A 26066-nucleotide genomic window follows, 5' to 3' on the forward strand; every position below is an offset into this window, starting at 1 on the left:
CCTCAGTGAGGCCAGGGTGGGCCTACCGCCTTTTTGGTCTGGCGTGGGTTCCTTCTGTCTGCCTCCTAAGCCCAAACCCACCCTTGGCACCCCCTGATCGAGGGCATGCGGGAACCCTCCTACGTTCCCGCAAGCAGCCGGGGGCCCGGGCAGAGTGTGTCCGCGGCCACCCGAGGGCCAGCTGTGGAGGTCCCCCCGCCCCTGTGCACACGGACCGGACCTGGCGTGGGGCCCGTGCTGGGGGAGCGCTTGCCTCCGTTCTTTCTCTTCTGCTCTTCTTCAGCCTCCTTCTGGATCTCCTCAATTAGCTTCTCATCGTCTTCCTAGAAGAATAACAAGAGGGTGAGCTCGCTCCCAATCGGCTCCTTGCAGCAGCACAGAGACCCCGCTGGGATCCGGGGAAGGCCAGCTCACGGCCAGTCAGCACCACTCACTGCCACACCCCAAGGGTCTCCTTGCTCGGTCAGTGGGTGCCGCCGCCGCCACGGGGAAGCCCACCCGGAAGGCCTAGGGCGAGGCCGAGAGCTGCTTTTTTGTTCAGTCACCTGTAAGGCAAGCAGACGAAGGACTCTCCGCAGCTTGGGGCGGGCAGACTGATAACCCAAGGGCTGGGGAAGGGGGCGAGCGTGGGTGGGCCGGGCCCGAGGAGTTTCAGATCCGGTCTACGAACTCCGAGTGCAGCGGCCCTTCTGTACAGAGCCTGACAGTCTTGCCGATTCCCTGACCGCAGGTGGACGAATCCTCAGGCCGGCAGAGCCCTGAAGCTGGCGGGCTGCAGAGGCCGGACTGCTTGCCGCCAGTGGACCGGTGGCTGGGGGTGGGGCTCGCACGTGGGAGGAAGGGCACAGCAGTTTTTGAGCATGATGAACGGAGTGGCGTATCATCAAATGCACGGGTTTGAACGGAATGAACTTGGTTCCTAGGGTCTCCCGGCTGCTTCTCCACGAGTCAGGTACAGTCAAGTTGGGAAGAAGTGTAAGGAGGGCACTGGTGCCCACTCTGGGGGCAGGACAGCAGAGGAAACCGCAGCACTCGGGAAGCGTTTCCTAGACCAGGCACCGAGCCTCCCCTGTGGCCAGGTGTATCCTGGGTTGGAGAGATCTCGGCGATCGCTTTGGATTTTTCGTGCTGATCTGAGGCTCTGACCGACTAAACACTGCGTGTTTACTTAGCACATTCATGTCCCAGCCAGGACAGCACTCGGTGATTTCACCAGCTACGAACCCTCAAAGATTTGCGAGTCGGGAAGATCACTCCATCAGCGTGTACCAGATACCTCCTAGTGTTAGACATCGTTCTTAGTGCTGAAACTTCTGATCAACAACGAGACTAAAAGTCACACTGCTGGAATGACTAAATCGCTACGTCATGTATTCCCTTTAGTAGATAAAACATTTTAGGACAGAGTCACAGGAGTCCGTGTGCTCTGTAGGCAATCGTGAGGGGCCCTATTAAATTCTCTCACACTCTCCCACCCTCCGATGCTGAACGGCGGACCGAACTCAACGGTCTCGAGATTCTTTCCAATTCTGACATTTGGCAATTTTTAACATACGACCGAATCTTTTTCAGCCTCACCCTGCCAGGTGTTCTGAGCAAAGCAAGAGGAAGAGGAGAGGTAACAAAGGTTAAGTTCCCATCACGCCCGTCGTCAGAAGCTGCCAGGTGCTCGTGCATATCAGAGAATCGTCCGACCCGGAGGAACCCTCACGGCATCATGTCCGGCTCCCCGGTAACACACCCCCCCCCCACACACAAATTCTCCATAAAAACCCCAAGACATGGTCATCTAGGCTCTTTGCGAACACTCCAAAGCAGGGAACTTAGTACGCTACAAAGTAACCACTGAGCTAACCCACACAGAGGGCTCCGACAACAGAGTTCAGTGGGCACAGTTTGAAGGTTTCTGTGTGACTGTAAAAATAAATTCTACCAATTATCTACATTAGGAGCTGACACACCTTTTAATTTTGGTGCCAGTGCAAGGCCCATGAAAAAAAGATTTTTAATCTAAGAAAAAAGAAAAAAAAAAAAAGAAAAAACAGAGAGGAAGCGATCCAGAAAACACAAATGGAAGGGCAGCCACCGAGCGGCTGGGAGCAGGCTCTCGAACATCCGAGTCTCCACACCTCATCTGTAAAGTGGGCTGTTGTAAGGACTGAGTGAGCACCAAGTGTGTAAAGGACTTGGCACAAAGCTCTCACTACTAAAGGCAGACAGGTCACGAAAAATGGCAGAAATAAAGATTTGCAGAAGGATGAAAAGTGTCAAGGAAAGTGGTAGAGACTGGGAGATGCCCTCAACACTTCTCTCCGTGGTTCCTTTGTGGTGGCTTCTTCGTGGTACAAGTGACAGGCTTCCTGACTGTATTTACTACGACCACTGAGCAACTGTCAGTTGCACCTAGAACAGGGGTCAGATGGTTCAGATTTCAACTTCCTCCAACTGGCTGGGAGTCACAGGACACTGTGTTTAGAAACTAAGAACTAAAATGCATTTCAATGAATGTGTTTTTTTTTTAAACTTAAAAAAATGTTTATTTCTTTATTTTGAGAGAGAGCAAGCAGGGGGAGGAGCAGAGAGAGGGAGAGAGAAAATCTCAAGCTGGCTCCAATGCTGTTAGCCAGAGCCTAATGCAGGGCTTGATCCCATGAACAGAAATCAAGGGTCGGACACTTAACCGACTGAAGCACCTAGGCGCCCCTCAATAAATGTATTTTTAAAATTACAATTTTTTGGGGTGGGGGAGGGACCGGGGTGGCTCAGTCAGTTAAGTGTCTGACTTCAGCTCAGGTCATGATCTCGTGGTTCATGGGTTTGAGCCCTGCATCGGGCTCTGTGGTGACAGCTCAGAGCCTCGAGCCTGCTTCAGATCCTGTTTCCCTTTCTCTGTGCCCCTCCCCTGCTCACACTGTCTCTCTCTCCGTCTCTCTCTCAAAAAAAAGAAAAATTACAAAAAAATTAAAATTTCGTTTTTAGCCAAACATGTTAGATTCTAAGGGGGAGTTCCTTCCCAAGCAGTTTCCCTTAATCATTTAAAGCTCCTTTGGGGTGCCTGAGTGGCTCAGTCGGCTGAGCGTCGAACTTCAGCTCAGGTCATGATCTCACAGTCCGTGAGTTCGAGCCCCACGTCAGGCTCTGTGCTGACAGCTTGGAGCCTGGAGCCTCCTTCGGATTCTGTGTCTCCCTCTCTCTCTGCCCCTGACTCACTTGTGCTCTCTGTTGCAAAAATAAATAAGAACATTAAAAAAAAATAATAAAGCTCCTCAGATCAAGGGGCGCCTGCCTGGGTGGCTCAGTCGGTTGAGCGTCCGACTTCAGCTCAGGTCATGATCTCGTAGTTCGTGGGATCGAGCCCCACGTCGGGCTCTGTGCTGACAGCTCAGAGCCTGGAACCTGCTTCAGATTCTGTGTCTCCTTCTCTCTCTGCCCCTTCCCCGGTCATGCTCTCTCTCTCAAAAATAAACATAAAATATGCTCAAGAGTAAAGGGAGACATTATCATATACTCTTACAAAATGGCAAATCTTACTTTATATGTATTTTACCATAACTTAAAACATGAAGACTGGTCCCCTTGGGTTTGGGCCGAGTGACAGATGGGCTTCTAGGAGACCTTTCTGGAGGGAGTTCCCTTGGGACACACTGTAGGCACCCTGAGTGTCATCATTCACGGTGAACCAGGATACTCGCCACTCTGCAAATCTAGGACACGCCTAGGCTGCTGGAAGCGGGGAACAATAGGAGGAAAGAAGATGAGAAGGCCGGGTGCGGGGGCTGGGTCACAGAAGGAACTGACCTCCAGCACCCCCGGAAGGGGCTGAGTCACCCACAGGAAATCCAGGCGTGCCGGAGCGGCCACCACGGCCAATTTTATCTTCCAGCAGCACTGGCTTCCTAACGGACAGGCAGCGGGCATGACAGGAAGAACTCCAGTTCTGGGGCTCCACAGAGCTGGGCTGGGGGACCCCATCAGCCTCCACAACCTGACGTGGAGCCTATCTGCAGCAGGTTTACCGTGAGAAGCAAATGATCTCTTCTTACAAAGAGACTTTGTAAGCACAGTGACAGCAAGAATGGAAGTTAACATTTACCGGGGGCCTCACTACGTGCCAGCTCCTACCGCGAGCACCACACAGACCCGGATCTGCGTAACAACTCCACCAGTCAGGTCCGATTAATGAATCCCCACGTTACAGATGAGGCAACCGAGACTCAGTGAGGTTCAAACCCAGGCCTTCCAGCTCCAAGGCTGGAGCTCTTAACCTCCTAAACCACGGGTTTCTGAACTGGAGCTTCTGGAGCAGTGTGACTGCAGGGCCCCTGGAACTCTGCCTGCCCTGCCCCAAGCACTGTCACAGGCGAGTACTCTCAGGCCCTGCTTTGTTCTAGAGAGAGTGCATCTTACCCTCCTTGAAATACAAGAAGGCTTCTTCTCTCTGGGATGGGCAGAACTCCGAAATCTCCTTTTTTTCCACTAAATACAAGAAAATAGGGCAAAACAAAACACCTCCATTCAAGCAGACGAACAGCCAATACAGCAGAGCATCACTTCCCTGGAAATTTTTAGGGAATTCGCATTCTTGGTTAGCTCACCCAAAAGTGCATGTACCATGCCTTAAAAATAGTTCATCTGAGGGGAGCCAGGACGCATGGCTCAGATGGTTAGGTGTCTGACTCTTGGTTTCGGCACAGGTCATGATCTCATGCTTTGGTTTGTGAGTTTGAGCTCCACATCAGGATCTGTGCCGTGTGGAGCCTGTTTGGGATTCTCTCTGCCCCTCCCCTCCTCGTGCTCTCTCAAAATAAATAAATAAACTTAAAAAAGGCCCCGTTTGACAGTCTCTGACCGGCTTCCCCGGCACTTGGCCTTTGAGACAAAGCTAGCAGGTCCCTCTCATCCAGACAGGAGTTTGGGGGCCCAGAAACCTCACCTCTTGAGCCAGAAACCCAAGGTGCAGGCCAGGCTCTACCATGAGGCCCAAGAGGACTTACTGGCTCATGGCAGTCGGGTCTCCTGTCGCCTCTGACTGAGCTGTTGTTCTTAGCCCATTTCAAGAATGGGAACACACACTTCCAAATTTCCCTGACATGCTTTTCTTGTGAGGCTACTAAGTTTCTTGCACATCACAGAGTCCCATGGAATTTTCTCTTTCTGCCACACAAAAAAACAGTGTTTTTGATTCTTAGACACATTAAAGCAATTATGGGGGAAAAAAAGTTTAATAAAACACAAATAAAAAAGTCACCAGTAATTTCTCTCCAGAGAACTCCTGGGAACATTTTGGCCTGCTTCCCACTGGTTGTTTTTGTATCCACATCTCACTCGGAAAAGCCCCGAGTGAGGCTTTCTTCTGGAAAGTCGTGCTCTGCACATTCAGGTCCCACCTCCCTGTGCGTACCTGCTCTAGTCACACACCGCTCCCTATGTGTCTCTCCCTGCCACCCCAGTCTGCCAGAGACTCTACCCCTCTGAGGATGCAGTCACGTGCCGAAGGTCGCAGGGTCATGAGACATGAAATCGGGACCAGGCTGAGACCGGCTGCTCCTTCTGGGCTGACAGCCTCCAGGGGTGCCGGGGCAGTTCTGGGCTCTGCAGGTGGCCACAGGCCGCAGACCTCAGGAGCGGGCGGTCAGGGCCCCTTCATCGGCCCCTGAGACCTGAGCTCCTCTCCGCACCCCGCCCGCGCGGGCCTGTCAGGAACTGCGGGAGGAACAGATGGCTCTGTCACAGTCACCGCATCGGACACCCCGACAGGCTTTAGTGAACGGCCACCAAGGGTGACACGTCCCCCAGGACTCCTCCATCTGGTCTCTGGCACGGGCTTTAAGACGGATCCAGCAGGCCCGAATTCCATTCTCTGTAGGCTTTCTGGCTCCTCCTAATCGGGGTGAAAATTTTTACACAGATCCACGGAACGTGCATACGAGCGAGGCTAGGCTGAAACAGGAGGGAGTGGACACCAGTCCATGGTCAAGATGTCCCAGGACGGGCGGGTCTCAAAAGGCCGAATATAACGAAACACCGGGCTCGGTGGAAGAGAACCATCCAAAAAATCCCTCTGGCTGCCCACGGCCACTCTGGGAGGGGAGCCCACACAGCACGACCAGACACGCGGAGGACTGCGAAGGGAACGAACAGGCACAGCGCCCACAGTGGTCCGGCACACCCCAAATGCAGTGCCGAGGCTCAAGGAACAAAGCGGAATGAGGCACGGAGTCTCACCGCCCGGCAGATCTGGAAGAATACTTTAAAGGGAGAAACGAGTGGGCTGCATCTTAACAGGAAGGTTTTACTTCCTTTCCCCGAATTCCTTTGAGCTCAGCAGGACACAAAGTGCCGGCCTGACTTGCAGGCCTCGGACACGCCTGTTTCACATGGAGGCAGCGGGGAGCACGGCGAGGGCACGAGGCCGACGGCAGGGGCCCGGTTTCTCCAAACACACACTCGGCCCGGCAGTCGCCGACAGGAAGTGAAGCAGAATTCACCAGAGAGGTTTTAATTAAGAAAGAAAAAGGCGCCCAAATCCCGACTCCTTAAACTGCACCTCAACAACAAAGCTCCACAGCTCTCCCTGAGCAGCAGAGTCTGGACAGACAGGAGGCAACAGAAAAAGAGGCTGTTTCTGTCAGTCAGAGACTGCCGAGATCGCCAGCACAGGCTGGAGGTCCCTAAAATAGACGTGTGAGCGCTTGGCCCCAGGCTGCTCTTGCCGAAGCTTTGAGAAGTCCCTCTGGGCCGGTTTTGTTCAGCATTTCTGACCACCATGGCCGGCCGCCCGCTTGCCTGCTGTCCAGCCTCCTGTGACCACGGAGGGAGGGTGGGTGCCTTTTCTTCTTCATTTAACTTTTCCTCCCCTTAAAAAGGTGACTGGGAATCGCAAGTCAACTGCTGCTTCCCTCCTGCGACTCTGGGGGTGGGGTTGGGGCTGGGATCCAGGTCATGTGTGGCCACAGCTGTTGTTAATAAACTTGCAATGATTTCATAAAAGCCTTCCAAAGGGCTGAGGATTCAGTTTCAAATTGTTCCCAGATCGGCTGCAGATCGCCGAGCAACACCAGTCCCTAACCCCCCGCCCCAGCTGTCCCCCTGCAACAGGAAATTGGGGGGAGGAGGGGGAGGCCCAGCCCGGAGCGGCACATGCTGTGCAGCTGGGGTCTGGAATGGCGGGGCGGGGGGCCGGACAACGTGCTGGGGAGCAGAGACGGCCAGGCTCTCGGCGGGCTCAGGCCGCTATCTTGGGTCAGAGAGGCCCAGCGCCCAAACACCTTTCTATCCAGAGCTCCCCACGGGGGCCCGGAGGCGGCATGGAATGTGACGTTTTGACTCTTGTCAGGGTCAAGTGCTCAGCCTGGGCCTGCTGGCATTCGCTGAAGACAACACATATCAGCTGTTTACTGGACTAAGTCATGCTGCTACCCTCCTTGGCAAAGTCTTCCCGTGATACCTACACTCGATCACGGACACTTTCAAGGTTTGGGGATGCCTGGCCCCCCCTTCTACCATTGGCAACTCGCTCATGGGGAAGGGGTCCAGTGATGGTCCTACACCTCTGTGGAGTCCCACCTCGTTCACTGGGCTCAGGGACCCCCACGGGCACCTTCTGATGAGCCCCCCAAAATTTGTGACCTCTCGCTCCAGGGTGAGGAGACTTCTGGAGTAAAAGGAGCTGACATCTGGTACAAGACCTGGGCTTGCACCCTGCTGTTACCAAGTGACCCGAATCTCATTCTCCTCACCTGCAGACCAGGTGAGGGGTGGGTCCTGTCCCCATGTTGTAACAGAACGGACAGTGTTTAAAAGGTGACTAGGAATAAAATGCTGAGGCTAGCTGTGGAAGCTGGGCTGAGGGGCAACAAGGGAGCTCACATTTCCATGTCTTTCTCTCTCGTACAAGGCACGCTGAAAAAGTTAAGGAAACAATGGGGCGCCTGAGTGGTTCGGTGGGTTGGGCGTCCGACTTCAGCTCAAGTCATGATCTTGCGGCTTGTGGGTTCGAGCCCCGTGTCGGACTCTGTGCTGGCAGCTCAGAGCCTGGAGCCCGCTCTCTCTCTGCCCCTCACCCGCTCACACTCTGTCCCTCTCTCAAAAATAAATAAACGTTAAAAAAAGTTTAAATTAAAAAAAAGTTAGGGAAACACGGGTGCCTGGCTGGCTCAGTCGGTAGAGCGTGTGACTCCTGATCTCAGGGTCGTGAGTTCAAGCCCCACACTGGACGTGGAGCCTACTTTAAAAAAAAAAAAAAAAAAAAGGTTGTGCAGTATCCTCCATAGACCAGACCCGGCAGGGACTGGGCACTGGTCTAGTCGGGGTGGAGCTGGAACCACAGACGGGAGAAGTCAGGTGGGTGGCTTTAAGACGCCAAGAGAAAAAACAATCCGGGCTGGAGCCTGCGAGATACCGTTCACTGACCGTCATCTTTGTAAAAATGGGAGGACACATCCGCCTTAGAGAATTAAATACATTAACACAGGTCAACATCAGACTCAATTCGACGCAGGCTTGGGAAAAATAAACACGTCTCCTGACCAAACGGCTGGGTGGGAATGGTATCAAATTGTAAACTGGCTGTAAAAGCCCCAGAGTTTTATTTGAATTGAACAATCTTTACTTTCGTAGTAAAAAAATCAAGGAGGTTGTGAAAAACAATTCTGCGCAGTTTCTGGTAACCAAAATCCAAGATAAACACTGACTTTGTTTTGCGTTTATAGAGAAGAAGAGGGCTGTGAAGAATTTTGCCCCACTTCTGAATCCACACTGCCAGGTGACTGCCCTGCTGAACGCGGCTGCTGAGGAGACACCTTCTTAACTACTACCGCTCACTCGGCTGCACACGGACAGGGAACGGTCAGCGTGTTTGGATGCAGTCAAGCCCCAGGGACCCTCCCTGCTGCAAAATAACGGCTGCTCACTTATGTGTGGCCATGTGGCTTTGCACCCTGCCCTCCAGTTAGAAAACTGTAGTTTGCTTCTCTTTCCTTCCTGAAAAGACATCTTGTTTTTCAAGACTCGCGGTTCAGTGTTGCTGGCTTCTTGTTGATAACGAGCAGAGAAGGAAAGTTACATTCCCCGTTTCAGGTCTCATATGGAGTTCATTCGGGTTCCCAAGCAATCTCTGGTCATTAAGGGAGAAAACCACCAAGGGACATAGACACTCTTCCCGGCCTCACTGGTTAATTAAGCTGGAGAAAAGGCTTGGATGACAGGGCACGCTTTGTTTCCCTGGGCTTCTCAATGGCTTTGTGTTCTCAGAAGCCCCAACAGATGCTGGCTTGGAATCCAATCAGTCTCCTGGTGAGAATCAAGGAAACGGGGCTGATCCCAGATTTGATGGGAATGGGGCACATGGAACCAAATCTCTGGCTGTAGCTGCCCGAGGAGATCGGAGGAGTTTGTATTTGCCTGACCTTCCTTTTGAACTTTATTCTGAGCAAATACAGAACCTTTCTCAGGGCGGAAGATGACAGTTCAACAAGAAACAAGGGGGCAGTCGCACGCCGTGGCACCCAAACAAGGTAACAGAACACAAGAAACCTTTAACCAATTCCAGGCGTAGGACCAAAAAAGAGGTGGGAGAAGGAACAAGCACAAGCGTGAGGAGAAAGGGAAAACTGTGCAGGCTGAGGACAGGTCAGCCAGCCGAACACCCTCTCGTGTGTGACTCTACTTGGCGCTGTTTCCGGAGAGACGACGCAGAGCAGGGAGCACTTAGTGGGAGTTGTAGCTGAAGAGAAAGAATCCTATTTCCTGGGGCGCCTAGTTGGCTCAGTCGGTTTAAGCATCTGACTCTTGGTTTTGGCTCAGGTCATGATCTCACGGTTCGTGGGACTGAGCCCCGTGTCAGGCTCTGTGCTGAGAGCACGGAGCCTGCTTGGGATTCTCTCTCTTCTGCTTTTTCTGCCCCTCCCCCACTCTCTCTTTCTCTTAAAATAAATAAGTAAACCTAAAAGCAAAAATCCTGTTTCCTCACATAGTTCCCCCAGTTTGCTAAGCTGCATGGCACTGAGGAAGCAGGTCGGCAGAAATGCCAGGTCCCGGGAAGGTTCGTCCCCAGAGGCCCTGCGGATCACCTTAGTGAGCCCGTGTCACTGAGGGCCGCACCTCCCTCCACCCCATCAAACCGACACCAGAAGGATGACCTATTTACAAAGTCTGCCCTTCCTTTGGTGATGGGGGCGTGGGAGTGGGTGGCGGGGAGGAAGGCTTGTTAAGAGTCTCAGTCACAGAGCTGTGGAGTGAGAGCGATTTCTGGGTCCCTCAGCCCAATTTTCTGCCCAGTGAGGTTGTTCCTGACACGCACACACCTGGTTTCCATATACGACTCCCTGCTTTTCAAAACTGGTCGCTCCGAGGATTATGGTTAGGCCAGGAGAATGCTCTGTTGTGGCTGTCACACAGGGGCCGGCCTGTTACCAACACCTCCTCTTGTCAGGCATATTGGAGATGTTCTGCAGCAGGGGTCAAGTCTGCTGGCTGACAAGGCGTTTCCTTTGGCTTATAAAGTGCTAGCTTAAACTGTGTTTTAAAGATACTTGGATTAAGGGCTAATCTTTACCAATCAGGAGAGATCATATTAAAGTACAGATTTCTACCTTCTCTGGAGAATGTGAAGCCATGGCTAAGTAACTGGGAGTTAAAATCTCACTTGGCAACAATCTGTGGGGGCCGAGGGGCAGCCTTAGATGGACGCTTATACCCTCTCCTGTTTGCCACAGTCCCCACCACACCCTACGGCCCCAGACCTGGCCCCACTTGACATTCACCAATCATTTATGTTACTATTGCCCCTGCGGTAACCTGGGTCCGTGATCCCAGCTACATGCTGTTGGGTGTCCTATGTGTAGATCTTTCCATGTTTTTCTTCCACCATGTTTTAAAATATAGCTATATAGCATCTTATTAATGCAGTATATATTACCTGGATATTTAAGTTAAAAAAAAATGTATACATATAGCATCGCTTAAAAAAATTTTTTTTAAGTAAACTCTACCCCCAATGCGGGGCTCGAACTGAGATCAAGAGTCACATGCTCTACTGACTGAGCCAGCCAGGCGCCCCAGCATCACTTTTTATAGCTGTGTACTCTCCTAATACCAGCATCCCACTCTCGGGCTGTTCGCTGCTGTACTTAACATGTGATGAAAAAATAAAATTCTATCTTGTCTAATCCAATGCTGTTTTTGGACTTCCGTGAGTCACAGCCAAATTGATCCTTATTAACAGAGGGATGTTTATTGATTTCTTATTGAGTCGTATTACTCATTACATATATATTTTTTTAAGGTTTATTCATTTTTCAGAGACAGAGAGACAGAGGGTGAGTGGGGGAGGGGCAGAGAGAGAGAGGAAAACGCAGAATCCAAAGCAAGTTCCAGGCTTTGAGCTGTCAGCACAGAGCCCAACTCGGGCCTGAATTCACGGACGGTGAGATCATGACCTGAGCTGAAGTCGGACGCTTAACCGACTGAGCCACCCAGGTGCCCGTGTCATTATATTTTACTATTCATCTGTATCATACGTGTGTTACAACGATTTCCCCCAGTTTTTCATTTAACTTTATCTTTGTTTACGATGTCTTTTGCCAAAGAGGATTTAAGTAATTTTAGTCTGGCCTCGATATACCACTAAGAAGGATCTTCGCACTTTAGGGGATGATAGAAGTCATTTTCTCTTGTTTTCTTGAAGTATTTCCAAATAGCCCAGTGCCCCAAAAGAGCTGCTGAAGGTTTCTCTTGCCACATGGTAGCCAGTGTGATCTTGAACACTTACATTAGGCCAAGTCACCCCCCCATGTAAGCCCTGCAGCAGCTCCCACTGTAGCTGGTGAGACACACGGCCTGGCTGTGCCTGCCTCCCTCACTTTCCTCCTCTCAGCCGCCACCTGCAAGATACACAGCCTTCTTTCTGGTCCCCAAATAGGCTGAATTCATTTGATTTCCTCCTCCTCCTCAGGCAGGCCTCTCTGCAAATGCTGCCTCCGGGGGAGCCTGCACAGGTCACTCCACCTAAAGGCGGCCTAGCCTCCCTCTCCTGCGCTAGCCTTCTCTGTGGCATCACTCGTCAGTCCTGCCTAACACCAACTACACGAAGGACTCATCTCAGACTGTAAACTCCATGATGACGGGGCTTTTCTGTTCAGACTAGTCCTGGCAACACGGAGTAGTTAAGAAAAAAAGAACGGGTGCATCTATCATTTCTCCAAGTGATCTGAAAGGATATTTTCAGGGTTGTCTGGCTGGCTCACTTGGTACAGCATGATACTCTTGATCTTGGGGTTGTGAGTTCAAGCCCTATGTTGGGGGTAGAGATTATTTATTTCTTAATGTTTGTTTATTTTTGAGAGAGACAGGAAGAAAGAGGAAGGGGAGGGAGGGAGAGAGGGGGGGAGAGAGGGAGAGAGAGAGAGAGAGAGGGAGGGAGGGAGGGAGAGAGGGGGAGAGGGAGAGGGAGAGAGGGAGAGGGGGAGAGGGGGAGAGGGGGAGAGGGGGAGAGGGGGAGAGGGAGAGGGAGAGGGAGAGGGAGAGAGAGAGAGAGAGAGAGAGAACACGAACACGAGTTGGGGAGGGGCAGAAAGAAAAGGAGACACAGAATCTGAAGCACCATCCAGGCTCTGAGCTGTCAGCACAGAGTGTGACGCAGGGCTCGAACCTATGAACCACGAGATCATGACCTGAGCCGGAGCAGGATGATTCACCAAGGACCCCAGAGATTACTTTAAATAAGAACTTAAAAAAAACCAAAACATAAAAACCAATATTTTTATCACATTAAATTCTCATTTAACGTGTTTCCGGTCTCTGTTTTGTCCTCTGGTCTAGTCTTGAGTCTACATGATTAGCGCAGCTTAGTAAAAATTAGTCTCATTAGAAGCAACTTTTCAAGGGGAAAAAACCATCCTACTGAGTTTAAATGGGAATCATAGCAAACGTCTAGATTCTGGATAGAAGTGCTGTCTTCCCTTAGAGGGGGAGGTGCGTCTCCACTCTCAGGCCGTCCTCATTGGCCCCAGGGAGAGCAGAGGAGCGGGCTGGCGGCCCCCGGGGCTCTGGTGCACCTTCTTCAGGCCTTTGTTTGCTCCAGGCTTGCAGGGTTTTCACTGTTCTGCTCAATCTTTGTGGGAGAACGACTCTTGGCCCAGATCAGCTTATCACTGATTCAGAGTTTCAAACTTAGAACTCACTTTAAGAAGTGATACAGTTTATGTGAAAACTTACTTGAGAAGAAAGCATATTTTTCCATATGTTCAAGTCTCTTCATGTCTTTCAATATAGTTTTATAGTTTTCTTCGTATTTCTTGTTGAACCTAATCTCCTAATCTCTAGGGTATTTTATGACTTGTATTGCTATATAATATGAATGACAGCGAATGACATTCTGTGTATTTATTTTGTATCTAGCCATCTTTGTATGCCTATGACCTCTAATAGCTTTCCAGTTGATTATTTTGTCTTTTCTCAGGCTTAAAACGGTAGATTTAACTTTCTTCACTACATTTAAAAGTGCTTAGAACTGTGCCTGAAACACAGTGGATGTTCAGTAAACACCAGCAATTATGTTCTCTAACTTCTGCTCTCTTAGCTAACTGAACTGACGAGCAATTCCAAAACAAAATAGTGGTGATGGTCTTAGGTTTGACGTTTGGTAATGCTTCTATGTATTTCACTATTAAAAACATGCTAAAGGACTATTCTGAAATATAGGATTTAAAAAAATCAACCTTCTATACTACTCATTAAACCTTAAAATAGATATTTGATTTTATTACATGTCTTTTACCACCTAAAGATATCATATGGTGAAGTGTATTAATAAAGCTCTCAGTATTAAACCATCTTTTGGATTTCTGGAACAATCTCACTTGGTTATAGTTTCTATTTGCTGATATTTTACTTAGAGAATTTATTTAAAAAAAATTTTTTTTAACGTTTATTTATTTTTGAGACAGAGAGAGACAGAGCATGAACGGGGGAGGGGCAGAGAGAGAGGGAGACACAGAATCGGAAGCAGGCTCCAGGCTCCGAGCCATCAGCCCAGAGCCCGACGCGGGGCTGGAACTCACAGACCATGAGATCATGACCTGAGCCGAAGTCAGACGCTTGACCGACTGAGCCACCCAGGCGCCCCGAGAATTTATTTTTATCTAAAGACAGAGCGAGCAAGCATGCGCAAGGGAGGGGGGAGGGGAGAGAATCTCAAGCAGGCTCCATACTCAGCATGGAGCCTGATGCGGGGCTCGATCCCATGACCTGAGCCAAGATCAAGAGTTGGATGCTCAAGTGACTGAGCCACCCAGGCGCCCGTTTATTTACAGAGTTTAAAACCTATATTAATGAGTTAGACAGATGTAATTTTCTTTTTTTAGGGTTATCTCTGACGGGTTTTGGTATCAGCCTTATGCTTTATACACAAATACGTAAAACTATCTTTACTTTTCTATGCTCTGGGATTTGTTTTAGATGGCACAGAAACATTTTATTCCCTGAAGGATTGTAAGACTCTGCCTACAAACTGGGCATGCTGCTTTCTTGAGGAGTTGCTTTTTAATTACTTTCTCATTTTTTCCCCGTGGTCATTGGTCTATGTAATTTCCTATCTTTCCAGAAGTCCCAATGAGTTATGTATATATAAAATCCCTTTTCGGTATGTCATCTTACCACGATTGCCCCCTACAAAGCAACAGGCAGCCATGCATTCACTTACGGTGGGGTCGGTCCAGAGAGAGCATCTTGAACACTCCTGGCAAGGAGCTCCCGGTGAGCGAGGATGCTGGCAGAAATGGTCATAGCCGTTGATGGACACTCGACAGAGGTAGCACATTTGGGCGCCACAGCGGCAAGACATGCGGTTGCAGCCTTCGGATTTGATGAGGCCGGTCCCACACTTGTGGCATTTCCTGATACGGGCTGCCGTCATTTTTTCCTCACTGAGAAGAGAACACATGAGAGGAGACAGCAGGGAAGATGACAGGAAGAGAAAAGCGCTGTGGCCACTAAGTCCGTTTTCCCACAGGGGACCGCCTAGCCCTTCTAGTGACACCTGGAGAGTGCAAAGAACCTCTGCTTTGGAGTCGATAACTACGTTCGGTTTAGTAGTTATGTGACCCTGGGTAAATCCCACAACCGCTCGGAGACTCAGTTGCTTCATTTTTAGATTAGGAAAGCCCAGCTGCCTCCATCACGTTTTGAGGATTATTAGGTATGGATATCAAGTACCCTGGCACAGCACCTGGCACCAGCATTTGGAAACTGCTTATTCTGCTTGTTATGGGCCTAAAGCAGAGAAAACGCAAGGTCTTCCTAAATATGTGTTTTCTATAAACAAAGCTGGTTCGCGAAGAGCCAGTGGGCCTAAACCTGAGTTGCAGAGACACCTTCGGTTTTGAATACTCAGTGTGGGGTGGGGAGACACAGGTGGGGACAATCCAGCAACCAGTTCATAACCTCTTCCTGTTGACAGGGCCCATCTCCACGTCAAAATCCCACATCCCCAGACTCCCCTGTAGCGTGGGGATCTGCATGCATAGGAGTCGATTCTGGCCAACGGAAGCTACTTCTTTCCAGAAGCACTCTACCTGATCTGGAGAGGCAGGGGACTAGAGCCGAAATGACACATCTTGGCTCTTTGCCAAGAGCTGGCACTGTTGGACTAGTTTCTTCCGCAGTGCAGCGTTCCTAACTCTAAAATGACACTTGCCACCTTGGCCTGTGACTGTTGATGTGTCTGTCCTCCTCTACTGAGTTGAGTTCTTCAAAGGTATTAAAAGGCACGCCTACGGAGACGAGGGAAGGCAGGAAGGACTCCAAGAGTGGACAGCCCCAAAGCTGGACTTGCCCCACTGCTCTGAGCCCTCCTCTTTCTTCCAAGCGGGAACCCAGAATGGTGACCAGGGAACTGCTTCCCTGAAAAGACTCAACAGTCTGGGCAGGAGTTCTGATCTGTAGCCTCTCTCCTAACACTGAGAAAATAGCCATCTTCCTCCCAGGGCTCCCAGTGTATCTGCTAAGTGAGGGAAGCCAGGTGAGTCTGGGGGCAGGCAGGTGTTTTTAATTACTGATATCCAGAAGACTGTCATAGTTTGCTCCTTAGAAGCCAGATCATGTGCTTAAGAATAGAAAAATGAATTAGGAAATTGGCTGCTATTCATTTAGGTCTAATTTTGAAAGGCCCCAAATGCAGGAAAGCTCCGGCTTGAAAAGAATTTAAACCCAGTTCAAGTCACAGAAGAATAAATGATTTCTAAGTGTCGCTGAATAGGAAACATCGTCAAGGAGACAAAGTTTAAATGAAGTGAATTTGTTATTGTCAACTTGATAATACAGCACACATGTTCATGAATTCAGTTACTCGGCAACTGTGAAGACATTTCTCAATGCTCCATGTTAAGACTTACAAGGTTCTGATGCAAATGTTTCCAATATAAAAACCTGTGACCAAAACACAAGTGCAATTCTCTACGCGCAAACGTTTTGTCTAAGATCGCCTCCGAGGCTGCTGTGTGGCTTCGAGCTGTCATGCTCTGGTGGCCTGGGGCGGGCTGGCTGGCTTCTTCCCTGGGTAGCTGCTATGGCTGTAGTGTGGGAGAAGAGCGGATGAAAGAACCCAGGTTACACAGCCCTTTCCTGAAAGCTTGGGAAGAAGGCGCACATTTATTTGCTTGCTCTGTTCCACCGTGCTATCAGTCACCAAAGTAACGGTGGATATGGTAGGGGAGAAAAGGCACTCCCAGACGAATGGAGGAGCACACAGGGCACACCGCACACCATGGCTCTGATGTTCAAACAGCTGTTCCACACGGCAGGAAGGTCCGTTCGAGGCCTTCATTTTTGCAATCATAACAATAGTAAGAGGTAGGGCCAGTCCCCGTTAACTTTTCCTACACCAAACAGAGACTGCTCTTATGGCTTGTGGCGATTTGTTCAGTAACACGAAAGTGCAAACTGGGATGAGGAGACATCAGTTGATTCTTTTGGGATTAGAGCGATTTGGGAACTGGATTCTAAACGAGGCAGGAAACAAACATCCCCACAGGATGTGTTTCTGGGCAGGACAGGAAGAGCAGCCGGAGCTGCAGCCGTGTCTGCTGACCTTGTGCTCAAACAGGAAGGTTCACTGCCGCCTCTACAAAAATGATCTAGACCCCCCTCTACATAACTGATCTAGACCCTACAGCTCCATGATTGTTTATCTGCACCATGTTGAAGTATGTTGGGAATTTGGGAGCTGTCGTCATTTTTGGTGGCACATACCATTCAAAATGTTAGATGGTTTTCCTTTGCGAATGTGTGTATGGATTTCTTTTATTGTGACAAAACGCACATAAAATTTCCATTTTAGCTATTTTAAAATCCAGAGGCATTTAGTATATCCCAATGATGTGCAACCATCACTGCCATCTAGTTCCAGGCCATTTTCATCATCCCCCCCAAAAACTCCGTACGTACGAAGCAGGTCACTCCCCGCGCCCTCCTTTCCCTGCACCCCCTCATCCGTCTCTGTCTCCAACTGACTGGTCTATTCTTCACACAGGCAAATATCCACATGTCTAAGGACCGCTCAGACACATGGAACGATGCGAGGGTGGCCTTCTGTGCCTGGCTCCTCTCACTGAGGAGGCTTCTGAGGTTGCGGCACGGATGTTCATCCTGTTCTTACGGCTGAGTAAGAATCCCATTCTATGGCGTACTGAACTCCGTTTACTGTTCATCAGTTGAAGGACATCTGGGCTGTTTTCACCTTTGGCTACTGTGGATAGTGCTGCCAGGAACATTCACGTACAAGTTGGAATACCCGTCCCGTCTCGTACCACTTATTATGCTGTATTTTATGATTCAGCAACAGTAAACTGCTTATAATTCCCGGTGTGTACCCTGCCGTTGCTTATTTTTGACACTAGGCAACTGGCACGATTCCCTGGCCCTCTGGTCCGTGGAGTAAGGGCTATGCGGTGGGGAAAGGAAGTGGAAGCCCTCGGAGGACCCCCGCTCTACAGAAAGTACCACCAGATTCCTCCGGGCATCTTTGAGATTGGTGCCATCATCGAAGACTTCAAAGGTACAGCGGTACTGATTCTCAACACACCTCCTATTGTTTCGGTTTGGCCTGTACAGACAGTGGGGCTTTGAGAACATTACTGTATTGTAGGTACTTGTATGGAGAATGTGCATTACTGTGACTCATCAGGTGCTGCCTGTAACTGTAGCCGCTGTTCCAGATGTCATTTCTTACCAGAGCAAATACACACAGCCTCTGGCAACCGGTATGTAGCTACTGATCTGAAAAACACTTTCTCTGTCTGATACGCAGAGAATACCAGAAGCAGTTGGCAAGGACCTCGATCATCTGTGGTCCAACAGGACAATACAGTGGTCTTCTATTCAAAAGACAGGCAGATAGAACCTGGGTGACCAGGAAGTAGCAGGTACTCTAGGATACATTAATATGGTAGGTGAGTGCTAGGAGGCGGGAGATCAGTCCCTTCAAACTACAGAGATCTGTAATCTCTACGACATGCTGGCAGTCTGGAGGTCAGGCGTGTGTATTATGCCGTTCCCTCCAAAGTCAAGCACATGGTACCTTATCTTGTATCCCCTACCATGAAGAAAGAAGTTGGACATCTGGGAGGTCTTTCTGGATTCTGGAATTAACATATGATCACGTTTGGAATTAACGTATGATCATACTTGGATGTGCCACTCTGATTTAGGCTGATAAAAAAGGCTTCCAGGTTTAAGTAGGGCCCAGACCAAGAGAGGCTTTCCAGTTGTTACTGGATGCAGTGGTGCTCCAATCTAGGTCAGACCAAGACCTCGAATGGAGCCGGAGGCAGGAACTGACAGGACGTCGGGGTGGAGGTTCTGCTTTGAAAAGTAACCAGCTATTCTCTTGCTAAGAAACACTTCCTGGCCTGTGACCAAGTCCTGGAGCAGTCCCAGGGCCCGGGCCCGGGGCACTGACAGTCGGTTTACGGAGCTGGGCAGTGCTCCGTCACCAACTGCAAGTGGAACACATGACCTGAGAAAGTCCCAGGGCAAGAAGTTATCTGTGTAAGTGCTTTGTGTCATGTTTGTGAACTAGGGCCTTCTGCTTACACATTCGCGTGCGCGCACACACACACAGGCACAGTGAACACTTACGGAAGATTTACGGGGCCAGGATCACGCTAGGCACTTGAGCACTTTCATCTCCGTGAGAAGCAGACACAAGTACGCTCTGTACCATACAAATGAAGAAACCGAGGCACAGAATGATTAAGAAATTTGTTCAAGGTTCTTAACTACTGCTATCCACAGCGAGCACTCAATAAATCTGTACTGACTTCATCAAGAAGACATCCTTCTTAGGGGTAAAAGCCCAGATGGCAACAACAGAAAACTTCGGCTTCTCCCAATCCAAACCAGACGTAACTTGTCCACAGTAATCAGAACAAATTCTGGGGGGAGATGGCTCATAAACTGGCTGAAAGACAACTCCAAAGGAGAAATTTAGAATGTTCTTGGCAATAGCACAACTACTAGACTAAGTATACAGCCTGACAAGATGATTACTTTCAAGAAAGAGTAATTTTTGACATGTTCATCACTTTAAGGCCATGCCACTGGTCAGCTGGTGGCCGCTCGGAATTATAAACGCTGGCAGACAGGATTTGAGGAATCAACGCTAGACTTTTCTAGTTGGAGGGGCATTTCTGGTATCACGTCAGTTTTCTTTCATTGCCATAGACGTAATCCCATCTGGGGATAAGGGCCATGCTTCTGCCCACTACAGTCTACCCTCCGGCCTCCAGATTCAGAGCCACCCTACACCCTTACGACCACCTCAAACCAAGACCCCAAAGGTCTCATCCACCATAGCATCAGCTCTAAGTCCCAAATCTCACCGTCTAAATCAAGTTCAGGTGAAGACGAGACATGATTTGGGGACACACTTCTGCTGAGATGGCTGAGGGGGGGGTGATGCCTGAGTTTCTTGGAAGCTCCTGGGTCTGACTGAAGGGATCCGAAGAGTCCCTCCCTCGAGCCTTTGCGTGACTGAAGACTCCGACGTTTGGCACACTTCCTTGGTTTTCTCTCCAGGAGCATGTGTTTTCTGACGATGAACATCTTGATTTTGGGGTCTTTTGTCACCTGGACGGGATGGGAATTTCAGAAACAATCAAATCCTGTTTCTGACCCCCAATCTCTCCTTCTGCTTGCACTTTCCTCTCTCCAGGGCTCGCCCTGTGGGTCCTCTCAGCTCCATGTCCAGACGCATGGTCTTCACCCTCTGCTTTCGGCACGACCGCAGGGAAGCCGGCTGAGCCTCTTGCCGCTGACACAAGCACACGTTCCGCCCTGACTTCTGAGTCCTCACCAGCAGGCCTTTACGGCCAAAGGGACGCGAGAGGTCTGTTCACTGAAGTTTCAAGTATTCTCCAGGACAATTCTGGTTTTGTCCACGGTGCTCCTCACTTGCTTCTGAGCCCTCAAGGGTGAGGTTTCTGAAGTCCGTATTTCGACCACTTGAAGGCAGTCTGGGCTTTTTTTCTATCGTGCTTTTGCAAGATGCCTCCGGCCTGTATCCATTGACCGATTCCAAACCCACTCGCACACTTCTACGTATCTGTTATAGCCGCACTCTACTTCCGGCCCCCAAATCCGTGTCAGTTTTCTACTGCTGCTGTGACAAGGCATGTCACGTTATTAGCTCACTGTAACACAACTGCATTATTTTGTAGTTCTGCAGGGCAGAAGTCCAGCACGGGTCTCCTCAGAAGAACACCAAGGTGTCACTGGGCTAGGTCACCTACTCCAGGACAGAATCTGTTTGCTGTTCACGTGGGCTGTCAGCGGATTCCTTCTTTGGGGCGGCAGGGCGGAGCTCCTGTTTTCTTACTGGCTGCACACTGAAGGTTGCTCCCTGCTTCTAGAAACGGCCACGTGCCTTGGCTCAAGGCCACCTTCCTCCATCTCCAAAGTCGGAGGCAGGAGGTGGAGTCTTTTCACATCTCTCCAAGTCTGTCACTACACCTCTAGCTGACCACGGAAAAGCTTTCTGCTTTCAAGGAGCCCTGGGATTAGACTGGGCTCACCTGGATAATCCACGATCATCTCCCCACCTCAAGGTCCATAACCTTAATCACATCTGGAAAATCCCTTTCGCCATGCCACAGGTTCCAGAGATTAGGGCAGGGCCATCTCTGGGGGTCATCATTCTGTCCACCAAATTTGTGGTAAAGAACACAGTTGGAAAACCATTTGCTTAGATTTAAAACCCTGCTATGCACCACTTACTACCTGAGTGACCATGTGCAAGTCACTTGGGCTCTGTGCCTTAGTTGTATCATTCAGTAAAATGAGGATAATACCACCTACCTGTGGTAGAAACTCAGAGACTGTTAACTGCCCCAAACGGTCATTTCCTACTTCATTTTCTTGGTAACAAAACCCACTCTTCACCCTTCAAATTTAAGTTGGACATAAAATCACCCAGCTAGACATTATATATGGTGTCTGCTGTGAAGCTAGGTGGTGGCCACGTGACTCAGTCTAGACCAATAGGGCAGGAGCAGTCTAGACCAACAGGGCAGGAGCAGAAGTCACACACACACACGTGTGCATCTTATAACTTAAAAGCTGCCTGCCTGGCAGCTTGTCTCTTTCTCCTTTGCTGTGGACTGGAGTGCAAATGTGGCTGCAACCCCGCCACAACCATGCAGATGAGAATACCACCTTAGGGAATGGTGAAGCAATGTGATAAAGGAACCTGGTCTCTGAACGACCTCATGGGATAGATCTGTGTGGCAAGACTGGACTATTATATGAGAGAGAAATGGACTTCTGTATTATTTAACTCAATGTATTTAATGAGTTAATATCTGTAAAGTGCTCAGCCACATAGGGAGTGCTAAAGAGTCCCAGTGCTGATTATTAACTGACTGCATTATATCGCATTCTGGAGGCTGTAATTCTGCTTAGTGTCTCAGGCTACCAGTATCCTATAGGAAACATGGATACAAGCAACATTAGTGCAATCTAATCCAGCTAAAATGTGTTACTACTTATTTATTCAGATTATACGGAGAAGAGGAACTAACATTTACTAAGAATTCGCACGTGCTGGGCATTTACTGTATCACATCTGACTCCAGGACCAGCTCCATGAGGCTCAAGAGGTGAGGAACCAGAGGGAGGTGAGGTCACTTCCTGAGATCACTCTATACTGGGGTGGCCTGAGAGCCTACTCTTCACACGATCCTCACTGTCCCCTGACAAAGGGCAGGCTGATGGGGGGGCGGAGGGCCCGTCGTAAGCCCCCCGGAACGAGGTCACTCACATAGACGTTCGGTACTTGATGTCATCTTTCTCTGCCAGCTCTTCACAGGTGAGGCCATTGTGCTCCTTCCAGAGTCCCTGACACTTCCTACAGGTTTCCTGGGGATAAAGGAGAGACACAAAGACAGTTCCTGGTGAGGACACACCACACACAAGTTTCTGTTCTACAACAGGAAATGCGAAACGAGCTTCACGTGGCTTGAGTTCTTTCTGAGGATGATTTCTAAAGACATTTCTCAACGGAAAAGGTAAGAACCATTAGGAGAAAGCACGGCGAAAATTTCTTTTCCTTAGATTAAAAAAACAAAAAAAGTGTCCTCCCATCACCCAAATTGTGTAAGGCCTTCTACAATGTCAGGAGCCACCTGAAAAACAACAGCAGCAAACAAAAACCACAGCAGACAGACTTATGTGAAATCGGGTTTTTACAAATAAAATCCCGGCAGCTGCCTCAGCGCAGGGCCTGTTTGGGTCTCAGAGGTTTCAGTAATCCCTACGCCCAGGGTTCCAGTGCTGCTCTGGCAAAGGAATACTTCTGCTGAACTGATGAAAGGTCTGGATTAGGATCACTAGGGATCCTTAATTAAGGGAGATACTCCCTCAGTCATCCCTCACTCACAAATACAAATATCAACCTCCACAGCTTAGCCTCATTGATAAAGGTGAATTTTAAAAAATTACTACTTTTTACTCTAGGAGGCTTTATAGTTTACAAAATACTCATCTGTGTCAGAAACGATCTCACATCTATAACAAGAATTTAAAGGAACATTAATCCAATTACATTTCCATCAAGTGGAAATTACAGCCTTAACATGTACAATAGGAGAAGATGGTACTGTCCCCAGCTTTAACTGGGGACCCGATCCAGTTTGGGGGCGGGGCGGGGCGGGGCGGTGGTGGTGAAAGCTTGAGGCAATGGAGCCTGACTTCTGAAAGATGAGTCAAGGGTAGCAAAGAACACCAATCTAGACAGAGAATAGAAAGAGAATACTCTGGCAGGTGAGGCTGGGCAAGTCTGGTTCCTGTGGTTGGACCGCAGAGAGGAAAAACAGGCTGGGAGAAGCCTGTAGGGACCGGTCTGCGTAGACGCGACCATCAGTTTGACCTCTGTCCTAAGAGCACCAGGAAGGCATCAAAAGGTATCAAGCATGGAAGCAACGTGGTCAGGTTTGTGGTTTAAAAGATCTCTGTGTGTGGAAAACACACTGGAGAGAGGAAAGAGTGGACATGCCAAACGACCCAACACAGAGCCCGAGAAGGCCCAGAACAAGGAGGTAGGTGAGGATGGGAAGGAATGTTGACTGACTGGAGAGAAATTCAGGAAGGTGTCAAGGATGAGGTCTTAGTTTCCGGTCTGTACAACCCAAGACAGAGATGGAGCCTGGCAACAATGGAAAAGGTCTGGCTTGGCCTTTTGTGGGACCCCACCGGCAATGTCAGGCAGTGAGCTGGGTGTAAATGTTCAGCATTTGGGAGTGGCTGGGCTAGAGGTCGCCAGGAGACGTACTAGATTTTATCTTTAAAAATTTTTTAAATGTTTATTTATTTTTGAGACAGAGACAGAGTGTGAGCAGGGGAAGGGCAGAGAGAGAGGGAGACACAGAATTGGAAGCAGGCTCCAGGCTCTGAGCTGTCAGCACAGAGCCCGACGCGGGGCTTGAACCCACAAACCGCGAGATCATGACCTGAGCCAAAGTCAGACGCTTAACCGAATGAACCACTCAGGTGCCCTTAGATTATATCTTGACGTCAATTCTAGAAACATCTCCCACTGCTGTACTCCCTACTTACTACTGAATTTTCTCCAACACATGCTGCTCAAATGACTCCACAAGGCAGAGAACAGTATGTACAGTACAGACACGGTACATAACAAAGGTGGTGGGGGGAGAATATAGCGACACATCAAGTCAACCTGAAGAGTTACCTAAGAAATTGGTAGCACCGATTGTCCCAAGTGGCTGGAAGGCAGGGGTGAAGACTTCTTACCGCAAGCTCTTTTCACCTTTTGAATCTTATACCGTATAAATGTACTGTCTAATAAAAAAATGAGTAGCATTTAAAAAGAGACAGAGAGTGAAATGAAGTGGGCTGCTCGGGGAGCTGAGAACGTGGACAGCCCCTTTGGTAGATGTTGTAAATGGGCTCCAATCAGTGGAAGGGGGTGGGTGGAAGGAGGGAGGAGCTGATCAGAAATTCACTGTTACACGCCGCTGCTTCTAAGGGATGCAGTGTTCTCTGTTCCCCTACCTACATTCCCCGCCAGTGAACAAAGGCTAAATCAGTAATGACTTAATTACTAAACACCAAAATGCAAAGCAGCCCCAAACCCATTTTTAAAAGACCTTGTGCCTGACTATTCTGGGAAACTGAAGGATAAACAACAGCTGGAGAATAGATGAGCTGGTATCTGGATCCTAACCTTCAAAACAATACTAACCTAGCCACCCACCAGGAACAACAGCTTGACAACAATGTGCGGCCTTTAGACAGCGCTTTTCAGCATTCTCGGTGATGCAGTTATTAATTCATGGGACCTTCTTTGTAAGGAAGAACCCATTTTCTAGGTGAGACGCTGTCCTGGCCAAATGGAGTCCGTCGTGAATGGTCATACACATGATAGGACACCACCACCACTCACTTCTAAAATCACAGCGGTTCTCCTGCAGCTCCAGAGGCAGATTTCCTGCCACGGTGCTTCTCACTGAAGGGCCCAGGGTTCCCAGAGGATAAAACTGAAATGTCTTTGGAAGAGACCAGCGAGGCATTGAAACCCATAATTAAAATAAGGCGAGAGAAAAGCAGTTTGGGTAGATTTAACATTTGGAGCTGTGTTGTTTCTTTAAAATGTATCTTCTCTTCTAAACACAACATGTATTTCACCGAATAGTAATTCTCTCCTCTCAAGCGCGGCTCGGCTTCGTTCTCAGACTCGACAAATGCTTAAACAATATTAGGCAGGAGAAATATTCTTGATCGCTTCTGACACAAGGATAATTATGTTCTTCAAAGTGAGGTTAATGAGAACGTCCCAAGGACCACTGTGGAAAGCAGAGTACTCTGCCATGTTAACTTCAAAACTCGAAGGACAAGCGTATCCTGGCTATCAAATCTAACCGGAGACCATGCTCTCCGTCACCTGCGTGCATTTTCATATCAGGAGGAAAAGGTGACTTCATCATCATCCCAATATAACAAAGAAGGTGGCTCCTTCCTTCTGAACGAGGAGGGCACCCACACACCGATGCAGTCAGTAAGGACTGCTATTCCATCTGTGTTCTTCACGGCCTCGGAGAGATTTCTGGTTAAGTTTTCTGTTGCCCTTTCGTCCTCAAGATGCATCGACCTGTTCTGACTACTCACTGAGGCCTCAACTCTGCTGTACAAAGAAAACACTCCAGAGCCTCCCTTCAACCACTTTCTGCTGCTTCGGTAATGTTTTACGGGCAAGGCAGAAGATTAAGCTTGGTTTCAGATGACCCTGTCAGGGAACTGAGAGTTCGTCAACACAAACAGCTTCCTCAAAGAGCAGCCAACACCGTCCCTGGTCGTCACCTCGTCTACGCACAGCAAGGCTTCCTGATGCTGGCGAAGAACCCGAGAGAAGATAAGACCAAGAGTCCAAGTCACTAGACCCTGCCTTTGTCATTCGCTGCCCTCCAGGCCTCTTCGGAATTTGCCCGGCTCTCCGTGTACCTTGCATCTCACTTGTGGGCCTTCCAGCCTGGTCCAGAAAGTGGAATACAGTAGAA

The 26066-nt window shown here is 49.4% G+C and overlaps 1 protein-coding gene and 1 non-coding gene across 5 annotated transcripts in view; one reads left to right on the top strand and one right to left on the bottom strand.

Moving 5' to 3' along the window:
* Positions 1-26066, bottom strand: part of RNF216 (ring finger protein 216) — a 145192-nt gene that overhangs the window by 3303 nt on the left and 115823 nt on the right. For 2 of the 4 annotated variants that reach the window (XM_042972503.1, XM_042972505.1), the window contains exons 14-16: positions 22313-22410; positions 14702-14924; positions 221-323 (exon numbers count right to left, since the gene is read on the bottom strand). In XM_042972503.1, coding sequence (XP_042828437.1) covers positions 221-323; positions 14702-14924; positions 22313-22410 — 424 coding nt within the window. The remainder of the gene's footprint in view (positions 1-220; positions 324-14701; positions 14925-22312; positions 22411-26066) is intronic. The other 2 variants (XM_042972504.1, XM_042972506.1) reach the window with 1 other exon arrangement.
* On the top strand, positions 8146-8218 carry TRNAR-CCU. The gene has a single exon. It is a non-coding gene; the product is annotated as a tRNA-Arg (tRNA).

Source organism: Panthera tigris, chromosome E3 (genome assembly GCF_018350195.1).
Source record: "Panthera tigris isolate Pti1 chromosome E3, P.tigris_Pti1_mat1.1, whole genome shotgun sequence".
Lineage (NCBI taxonomy): Eukaryota > Metazoa > Chordata > Mammalia > Carnivora > Felidae > Panthera > Panthera tigris.